Below are 10,580 nucleotides of genomic sequence, written 5' to 3' on the forward strand. Positions count from 1 at the left end.
AAAAATGGGAAAGAGAATAATAGGAGAAGAACCCTTTGACCCTTTTATATGAAAGAAAAAACGGTAAACGACAACCAAAAAGAAAAAAATAACATATAATATTATCCTTAGCCGCCATTGTCACACGTGCATTTTCTGGTGACATCATAGTTGTACCTAGTTGTCCGGTTGTCCCAAAATTCTCATAGTTGTCCTTTTGTCAATTTTTAAGTTTTTTTCAGTTGTCCTTTATCAAGAACTACATTTTTTTAGTTGTCCCTTCAACCCTTGAACATTGTATACCTGCCCCAAGGGTTTCACGACCATCCTTTTATATTTCCCATATTTTTACGTTTAGCCTCTTATAAGATGGAAACCATTGTCAAAGAATGCCTTATACCATAAGGGTTATTTCATTAAAAACACAAATGGTTTATCTTATTTTCAGAAAATAATAAGTTTATTTGATTTTCCAAGCGTAGTCGTTGAGTATACAGTAGTTAAGGTATAGGGCTGTATTTGTTTAGTGTTTAGTAATTTAAAGAAATTAGTTTGTCCTGGTTATCATAGTTGTCCTAGTTGTCCTAGTTATCCTATTTGTCATAGTTGTCCTAGTTGTCCTAGTTGCCCTATTTGTCATAGTTGTCCTAGTTGTCATAGTTGTCCTAGTTGTCCACTTTGTACCTACTTGTCTTAGTTGCCCTAGGTGTCCTAGTTGTACGTAGTTTGCCTGGGTTTAGGACGTAGTTGCACCTAATTGAACCTAGTTGCCCTGTTGACATTCTCCAAATCCAAAAAATTCAAAATACAAATTACTCCAAAATACATAGTATTGCAAGAAATCCAAGATAATTAAAATACAAATGAACTCCAAAATATTCCTTAGACCTAGCTCTGACCGCTCTGACCCTCTTCACCCTCTTCACCCTCTTCTTCCCTTGAGTTTAGTGGTTGAAACCAACGGCCAATGTTTATGTTTGGGTTGGCCTTCTGACTCCTGCGAGCTTCTCCGGTGGAAGGAAACCGCTTTTCCTTCTTTCTTCCTGCTTTTTTGGTGTAGTCTGGTGGGTAAACAACTAAATTAGCAACCTCCTCAGGAATAATCCAAGTAGAATGATGCGGCACCATATAGATGGTTCTGTGGTAAGCCATAGCCCAAGTATCAATCAAGTAGTATCTCGAGCATAAATCGAAAATGTGTAAGTCTCTTCTTCTTGAGGACTTCCGCATCATTGCAATGGTTGCGGGTATTGCATGAACACATGGAATCTTATCAATATCAAACATGCGACACCCACAGCTTTTTGTATCCAAATTAACCAGATAGTTCTTCCCATCAACTCCAACTACACTGTATTCAAGCCCAGGTAGATTTAGCTCAGTCACATCTAATTTGGTTGCAATTGCACATTGTTTATGCAATTCGTTTTCCACAAACGGCACCATTTTCTTCGAATATGATGCACCAGCTATGTTATTCCTATACCTGTTGAACCATTCAGACACTTTCTCAACATACGCATCAATCAAAGGCAATAGTGCATACTTTCTCGCCTTCTTGAAGACGCTGTTCATTGATTCACAGGCATTGCTTGTGTCGAAGTTGTACTTGTCTCCTTTAAAATTCCACCGTGCCCATTTTTCAAGAGGAAGACCATTCTCTAAGTACTCCGCAGCTTTGGGAAACATTCTACCAAATTCGGTGTATGCAATTAGGAACTCACTTTCTGTGTACTTATGAGCGCACACAATGAATTTTTTAGAACACAAATCCTTCCAACCATTGGCTGCTTTAACCCTCACATTACGAGACAAGTGCCACACACAAAATCCATGCTGAGACTGAGGGTACACCTCCTGCACTGCCACACACAAAATCTATGCTTGTGTGTCTGTCACTCAGGATTATCTGGTATAACAGTTTTGAGCATTTCTAAAAACCACCTCCAACTAGAGTCTTTCTCATTATCGATTACACCCATTGCAATGGGGTAATGGTGATGATTAGGATCCTGAGCCGTGGCAAATACTAGCATACCACCATAAACATTCTTCAGAAAAGTCGCATCCACGACTATGACTTTCCTCATTGAACTAAAGCCTTCTATGCTGGCACCCAAAGCAACAAAAAGATACTTGAACTTATTATTACCATCCACTTTCACGTTCATCACTGTACCAGGATTCACCAGCTTCAACGCATATAGATAAGAATGTAATCTTTGAAAGCTTTCTTCCGGACTACCCCTCACTTGACTAATCGCGAGTTTTTTTCCTCTTAAGGCAGTAGAGTAGGACACATTCGCATGAGCTTCATTTTGAACAACCTTCACAATACTTCTAGGAGCCGGTGTGTCCACTACACCTGGATACGAAGCACGCAAAACATCTGCTACAACTTGTGGAGTGCCTTTTCTTTTATTCTCAATTGTGCTGGTAAGGACCCGAGAGCAACTATGCATTTTCCTGTAAACTCTAAGGCTGAAGTAAGTTGAATCCTTTATTCTTACAGCATGTACATACCATGAACAACCATGTTCCGCTTGACGGCATTTAAGAATGAGTCGCCCAGGATCAGACTTCACTGTTTTGACTTCAAAACATCCCTTATGCGAAGCTCTGTCAACCAATACTCGCAACGCCTCTTTTGATCGAAATTCTTGATTCTTCTAAAAACCAGCACCATCTTCCCATTCAAGAACAAACCGAGTCGGTTCTAAAGCCCCAGGAGGCTCTACGTGATCATGCTCATTTATACCATATTCTGCAGGCTCTACATGTTCATGATCATCCGGTTGCGAAACAACATCATCAATCACTATCTGTTTCTCAGTCTCAGGTACAGCCACAATAGCAAGTTCGTCCTGTTCTTTCCCTGCTTCCTCGATTTCAAGCATAATATCGCCTGTTTCTAGCTCCTGAATCTTATCTCTTTCCAAATCTTCCATTATCTCCACATGCAACACAGATCTAAGTCCCTCTTTATCCACACTTGTTAGATAGACATACACATCACCATCATCAACAATACATGACTCATTCAGTGGCTTAGCTACCAACGGAATGTAGCTTAACTTGAGCTTCTTCTTACTATCGTTTACCCCAATCTTCTTGCATATACCATCTACAACCATCGAATATGTAACCTCATCCAAAGAGGTTTTAAATGATATAGCATAGATGGAGCTTCTTGATATCCATTTAAACTCCTCTCCTTCTTTATAGTAACATCCTCCATACTCAAAAAGTATGTTTGTGTGGCCGCTCATCCTCTTCTGTTCACAAAACCAAAAAAACTAAGTCATTAACGAATAACAATATTTCGTATTTTCTCACAGTTGTACCAATCGTACCAGTTGTCCCACATATCTCAATCAGTTATCCCAATTGTACCAGTTGTCCCAATACATTCTGGGTCCCAGTTGTCCCATTCCTTTCAGTTAACCTAATTCAACTCAGTTATCCCAATTGTACCAGTTGTCCCATTCCATTCAGTTAACCCAATTTTACCAGTTGTCCCATTCCATTCAGTTACCCGAATTGTACCGGTTTTTCCATTACATTCAGTTACCCCAATTGTACCAGTTGTCCCTTCTTCCCTAAATGTTGACCGCAAAACAAGAGAATTCAGAGAGTGCTTGTTGGCTTCTGAATTAGCTGATTTAGTCTACAGAGAAAATACTTTTACTTGGTGGAACAAGTGTGGTGAAGCCCCTGTTGCCAAAAAGTTGGACCGTGTTTTGGTAAATGATGCATGGATTGCTTCTTTCCCATCGTCATATGCTCTTTTCGGCGAGCCTGATTTTTCTGATCATGCGTCCTGTGGAGTAGTCTTGGAGCTTGCGTCGATCAAACAGAAAAGGCCATTCAAGTTTTATAACTTCCTCTTGCAAAATGAGGAATTCTTGCCTTTGATCTGCCTTCACTGGTTCTCCTGCAATGTAGTGGGATCAGTGATGTTTAGAGTGTCAAGGAAACTTAAGCTTCTTAAAAAAATTATTCTAGCATTCAGCAAGGAGAATTTCTCGAACCTGGAGAAAAGAGTCTCTGAGGCTCACATAGTGTTGCTTCAAACCCAAAATCTTACTCTGGCGAATCCATCTCAGGCAAATGCGGTCCTAGAAATTGAAGCACACCGGAAGTGGCAGATTCTGGTTAGAGCCGAAGAGGCTTTCTTCTTGCAGAGATCGATATTGTTATGGTTGTCTGAGGGGGATGGTAACACGGCTTACTTTCACCAAATGGCTTCAACAAGAATGGCAATCAACCACATTCACTTCCTCGTCGACGGTGTGGGTAACCGTTTTGAATCAAATGATGCTATTATTGAACATTGTGTGGATTATTTCTCTGATGTCTTAGGCGGAAAATTGGCCCGGGTTTGCTAATCCAAGAGGATATGGATCTTTTGTTGCCCTTCAGATGTTCCAATGATCAGAAGCAAAGTCTTATCAAGCAGTTCTCTAGAGAGGAGATCAAAGCTGCTTTTTTTGGGCTTCCGAGAAACAAAACGAGTGGCCCTGACGGTTACTCAGCAGAATTCTTCATCAGTTGCTGGTCAGTTGTTGGTCCTGAGGTCTGTGAAGCTGTTGAGGAGTTCTTTGCTTCGGGTAAATTACTAAGACAGTGGAATGCCACCACGCTGGTGTTAATCCCGAAGATCCCAAACGTTTCTTCCACCTCAGATTTCTGACCAATATCCTGCTTAAAAACGGTATACAAGGTGATTTCGAAATTGTTGGCTTCTTGTTTTCAATCAATTATTGCTCAAGTCATCTCTCCATACCAGTCAGCATTTATCCCGTGAAGATTGTTGGCGGAGAATGTTCTCCTTGCAACTGAGATTGTTCACGGATACAACAAGCATAACATCAACCCTAGTGCAATGCTGAAGGTCGACTTGAGAAAAGCATTCGACTCTGTCAGATGGGACTTCGTGATTTCTGCACTTCGGGCCATCGCTATTCCAGAAAAGTTTGTTAATTGGATCTCCCAGTGTATATCAACGACTACTTTCACTGTGTCTGTTAACGGAGTGACAGGAGGGTATTTTCAGAACACCAAAGGGTTGAGACAGGGAGATCCATTGTCCCTGTTCTTATTTGTTCTGTCAATGGAATTTTTTTCCAGGTTCCTCAAAGCGAGATTTGATGCGGGTTATATTCATTATCATCCAAAAACTGCAGAGCTCGAGGTATCGTACCTAAAGTTTGCGGAAGATGTCATGATATTCTTCGATGGTGGAAGCTCTTCGCTTCATGGCATCACGGAGGCCTTACATGACTTCGCCTCCTGGTCAGGTCTTCAGCTAAATCAGGCTAAGTCTCAACTGTTTCATGCAAGGGTGAACCAAACTGAATCGACTGCTTTGGCGAGATTTGGATTCACAATTGGGTCACTTCCTATCCGTTATCTGGGCTTACCTCTCATGTACCGGAAGTTGAGAATATCGGAATATGATGATCTGCTGCAAAAGATTACCAAGCGGTTTAGGTCTTGGGCTGTTAAGACTCTTTCGTATGCAGGAAGATCTCAGTTAATCGCGTCAGTTATTTCTGGCACTGTTAAGTTTTGGATATCTGCATTCATCCTTCCAAAAGGACGTATCAGGAAAATTGAGTCGCTCTGTGCAAGGTTCCTTTTGCCGGGAAGTATTGATAATGGTAGAGGAGCAAAAGTTTCATGGGCAACGGTCTGTTTGCCTAAACAAGAAGGCGGTCCGGGCCTGAGAAGGTATTCGGTCTGGAATAAAAACCTCTGCTTGAGGTTCATTTGGCTGCTCTTTTCAGGAACTTCAACTCTTTGGGCTCAATGACATAAGTTACATCATCTGCGGAATAAGAGGTTCTGGCAAGTGGAACCTTCTCAAGTGGATTCATGGTCTTGGAGATCTCTTCTAAGTCTGAGACCTCTCGCTGAGAGGTTCATTACTAGCCATGTGGGCAATGGTCAGCTTACTAGCTTCTGGTATGACTCTTGGTCCCCTTTTGGTATTGATGGCCCAAGGAATCTAATTCGCTTTTTAGGTATTGATGGCCCAAGGAATCTAAGGCTCTCGCGAGAGGCTCGTATTTCTGATGCATGTTCGAGTTCCGGTTGGAATCTCCCTGACCCAAGATCTGAAGAGCAGCTGTCCCTCCATACCCACCTAACTACGATTGCACTGCCAGCCTTATCAAGCAAGGAGGATAGTTTCTGGTGGATGACTAATGGTTCTACCTCTTCTGTCTTCTCCTCCTCAATAACATGGGAAGAGATCAGACCGCGGGAGGATAGAAAACCTTGGGCGAAGACTGTATGGTTTAAAGGTTGTGTCCCAAAATATGCCTTTAATATGTGGATTGCCCAGCTTAATAGATTGCCAACTCGAGTCAGATTAGCAACATGGGGTATGAATATCTCTACTCTCTGTTGTCTCTGTCCGGATAGGGAAGAAACGCGAGAGCATCTTCTTCTCGCTTGTGGTTACAGTCATCAGATATGGAGTATGGTTTTTGCTCGCCTTAGTCCCTCTCAACATATGTTAAGAACCTGGGCGGAGCTTTTATCTTGGACCAGATCACATTCAGTTGCTGCTCCCTCCATTCTCAAGAAGGTTGTGGTGCAGGCGACCATTTATCACATCTGGAGACAGCGTAACAACATCCTTCATAATCAACAGCAGATCCCACCACCCACCATCTTCAGGGGTATTGATCGCGACATCAAGAATATCATCTCAGGAAGGCGGAGGCGTCGCCGGTTTAGTAGCTTAATGCTGCTCTGGATTAGATGATAGGTTTGTAAATTCTTCATCGTTTAAAGCTTTCCTTTTTTTTATTCTTTTTTTTGTCAAGGAAGCTTAGCTTAGGTCTGCAACTCTTGTAGTTCCTTTTTTCATATTAATGATATTAACATTCATAGCAAAAAAAAAAACTCTATTCAATTTTTTTTTCTATAATTTGTAGGTGGCAATACAAAGAATGAACAATATGCTCCGTGTAATAGAATTGATTTTAATCAGTTTGGAGGTTCTGTTAATAATCAACATATAGAAGATCTAGATCTAACGCAGGATGGCTGTCATATTGCACGAAAAAAGAAAGAATGCAGATTATTCTAGACACAAGAATTTTTTTATAAAAAATATCGGTTTGATCTTTTTTTATTTTTTATTATTATGAAGTTTTAATATATATGATATACTTTGAAAAATAATCTTTTTTTTAGATTTCTTGGCTACTTCTATCAATACCAATGAATTTGCTTGCTTTATTGCAACTGATTCTGATTAAAAAAAAGAGAATGATGAAGAATCTTTTTCTAATTGTGAACATGTGGAAACTCCTAAACTCCTACTTCCGCTAAAAAAAGGTTGATAAAAAAACGCGTTAAAGTGTCTGATAGATCTAGAGTCTCAGTTAGCCCCGTTCTGAATAATGGATGTTATTGTTTTCTATTAAATTGTTATTATTTATTAATACTATTTGATATAGTTTAAAATTAATTGATGCTAATCAATTGATATTTATTTAACCAATATATTACAATGATAGAGATCCTATATTTTTGTGTGGGCAATGAAAAGCTTATATGTGATACAAAGAGAGGCTGGGTAAAAGATTCCAATGCAGAAAGCCTATATTCTCGATGTGTTGTGGGCAGAGTAAAGTTGTGCTTTTGCTTCTTAAGTCTCCACCAAAATTGTTATTAGCATTGATGTACAATGATAGATAGTGATTTGCATACACATTTTCGAGAGTTTTTCCGAACATATATTATGATGTTTTCTTTCACATCAGAAAAGTAATCAAAGCAATCAACGATGGTAAATGACCTTACCTTTTTCAGTTGTGCAGGGAGAATTATCACTCTATAGGAGATATTCTACCAGCTCCTGCCATTTTACAACTCTATATAGCTGTTACCGGAAACAAGACATCCAACCGAATAGATGTCTGTGGATATAATTATTATTTTCTTTATCGTATTTTTATTTGGCTTATTAAATTACATTTAAAAAATCTGTGGTTGTTGCAACCTGTTATATAAACCGAATTTTTGTTTGATATAGGATAGCAGATCCCACTTATCAATTTTGTGACTTAGTAGTTTGGGTGATAAAAAAAGATGCTGGATAAGCATAACCAACAAGTCAAGACATCCGAACTGAGTGAGAGAGGTTTGGTCCTATAGGTGATACCAATAGTTTAAAATTATTTGTATCGTATGATCGAAAAACTGATGGAAAGACTAACATTCTACCACCGCTGATGAAGTTCCTATGTTGATATCTAATGATTTCAATAACAGAGACACATGATATTTTTAATTGGGAGGAAGAGTAGCAACATCCAGCGTATTTTATTTTATAAGTTTAAAACCAAATTTCATATAGATATATATATATATATATATATATATATATATATATATATATATATATATATATATATATATATATAGGAATTTGAAAATTTTCAACATAGGTTTTAAGAAAAAATTAGAAAACTAAAGTATTTTTAATAAGTTTGTCATGTAAAATTAAATTTTTTTTTTTCTGGAAAAACTGTTTGGATAATTTCTAGTGTGGTTTAGTTTCACATAATCTATTTACCGTGTAACAATATTATTGTGAGTAGATGGAACCATTCTTTTCCATCGCTAAACCAAAAACTATAGATAAAGGTGAAAGTGAAAGTGAAAGTAAAAAATCATCAACTGCCCCAATGGAACTATTCCTATACTGAGGAACACAGAAGAATACGTCACAGCTGCTCAGTATCGGGCAGAAAAACACTTAAATCTGTTCACAATCGATAGTTATGGGAGACATGTAAGCAAGTCTATTTGAGTTATGAATTTGTATATGTTGAAAATACGTATGATCTAAATTTGGACATTTGAAAATTGCTGGAGTTGAAAATATGTAAGATCTAAATTTGGACATTTAGACAAGGTCAAGGTCCTTACCATGGTTTGGCAGCTTGGATGAGCGTGCATGATTTGCATATTAGTAAAGAGTAAAGACCAAGCTTCATATGCTAACGTATATGTAGACAGTGGAGTAAACAACAAAGTTAACTTCATATTAAGGCCGGTTGGATGATAATATATGGATATTGTTTAGGAGATTTTTAGTCTTCTACTGGGGGATAAGTCTCCTACAAAACAAAAAAATATCAGAGTTCGGAAAATACGATAGGAGTATATTTTCCAAAGACACTCCGACGCTCAAGTCAGAAAAAGCTCAACAAAGACCACAATATAGCTGTTCGGAAAGCGGAAAGAAGTCGGAAAACTTTGTAAAAGAAAATGGGCCGAGAGTCCTTGAGAAAGATAAGATCTACTCGGGCGGAAAGATGGTCGCAATTAACTAGAACGCCTGAGCTCAAGAACCACAACTATCTAGGGAGATATCATGAGACTTGAGATGGCTAAGAGTGTGAACCTCCTCTCCGTTGGGAAGGATAATGTATTTATAGGAAATTACCTGACCCGGTTTAGAATACCGGGTTGGCCCATGGATTATGGATCGGGTGGATTGGCCCATGACTCGACTCGACTGAACTCGAAACTTGTGATGGCGTCATACCTCTGATGGTCTCACCAATTTTCCTTGGCATGTTCTGCTTGCAGCGAGACCGCCTCTTGGCACGTCCCTTTCGTTCTCAATGTACAGGTTGCGTCGGCGGTTCAGACGCGGTATGGTTCTTTGCTGAACCTCTGCTTTTCCCCCCGACTCCTCCGAGATGTCCTTATCACCTGACACGCGTAAGGAAATCACATTAAATGCCATCCTCGTGGGCTTGTGAGAGTATGGACAATCGAATCAGATTAAGGGTATTCCTATTGTCGAATGGAGGAAATTTGAATAGTTTTCTTGCTTGAATGGATTGTTCATACCTGGCCTGGATCCCTCGATATTGGGACCGGGCTGCTGCGGCTGGAAGGCCTTGCTCTCCGGGTACCTGTACGGACCACTCTTCCTTATGTCCCGACCCTTCCGGATCACTGAGATTAGGTATAGGATATAGAGAATGTAACCTCTCCTCCTCCTGACTACTCAGTCTCCAACCTCCTTGTTTCTGACAGCGTAGCCTGCACTGTAAGACACGAGAAATCCGAAAACAGGTGGCTTACCATGCTGGATCTCCCGAATCTAACTGGATTCGAGGTCCGGTGCTATAAGCTTAGGCTGTATTGGGCCGGAGGCAGCATGACCTGGGGCCGTGAGCCCAAATGAAGGACGCATTGTCTGAGTCAAACACCATGGGTGAAATGACCTCGGACCGTGGGTCTTGAAGGACGCGATGCCTGAGTCACCTACCGTGGGCGAAGTGACATGTGATAACACCGTATTTGTACCCATTTCCACCATTGATTTCAAATGCTTTTTCAAAGGTTTTAATCAGTTTTATGAACTTTTATTATGATTTCTCTATATTTGTAGTTTCAAGGATATTTTCAGGAAAAATTAGAGAAAAAGATGGCAAAATGGAAGAAAGCCACATTTTTAGCTTAGAGTCAGACCGTCAGAAGTTCAACCTCAAATGAAGACTTCCTCACCGTCTGATCCAGATCAAATTTGGAGACATTCAAGAGGAGACAACCAGCTTTCC

General features: G+C 39.8%; 2 protein-coding genes across 2 annotated transcripts; one reads left to right on the forward strand and one right to left on the reverse strand.

Annotated features, from left to right (window-relative positions):
- Positions 1-867: 867 nt before the first annotated feature.
- On the reverse strand, positions 868-1,668 carry LOC112082118. The gene has a single exon (XM_024149219.1). It carries the CDS (start codon positions 1,666-1,668, stop codon positions 868-870), a length of 801 nt encoding a protein of 266 aa, XP_024004987.1.
- A 4,247-nt stretch (positions 1,669-5,915) lies between these two features.
- Positions 5,916-6,754, forward strand: LOC112082120. Its single transcript, XM_024149220.1, has 2 exons — positions 5,916-5,946; positions 6,006-6,754. The coding sequence occupies exons 1-2, from the start codon at positions 5,916-5,918 to the stop codon at positions 6,752-6,754; spliced, it is 780 nt and encodes a 259-aa protein (XP_024004988.1).
- The last annotated feature ends 3,826 nt before the right edge of the window (positions 6,755-10,580 follow it).

The sequence above is a fragment of the Eutrema salsugineum genome, unplaced genomic scaffold (assembly GCF_000478725.1).
Source record: "Eutrema salsugineum unplaced genomic scaffold, Eutsalg1_0 scaffold_1, whole genome shotgun sequence".
NCBI classification, from domain to species: domain Eukaryota; kingdom Viridiplantae; phylum Streptophyta; class Magnoliopsida; order Brassicales; family Brassicaceae; genus Eutrema; species Eutrema salsugineum.

Bases quoted from the DNA above. Each gene is read 5' to 3' on its own strand.
- LOC112082120 (XM_024149220.1), top strand. From the start codon at position 5,916: ATGTGGGCAATGGTCAGCTTACTAGCTTCTG. The intron at 5,947-6,005 runs GTATGACTCTTG...TTCGCTTTTTAG, and splicing joins GGTCAGCTTACTAGCTTCTG to GTATTGATGGCCCAAGGAAT.
- LOC112082118 (XM_024149219.1), bottom strand. From the start codon at position 1,668: ATGTTTCCCAAAGCTGCGGAGTACTTAGAGAATGGTCTTCCTCTTGAA.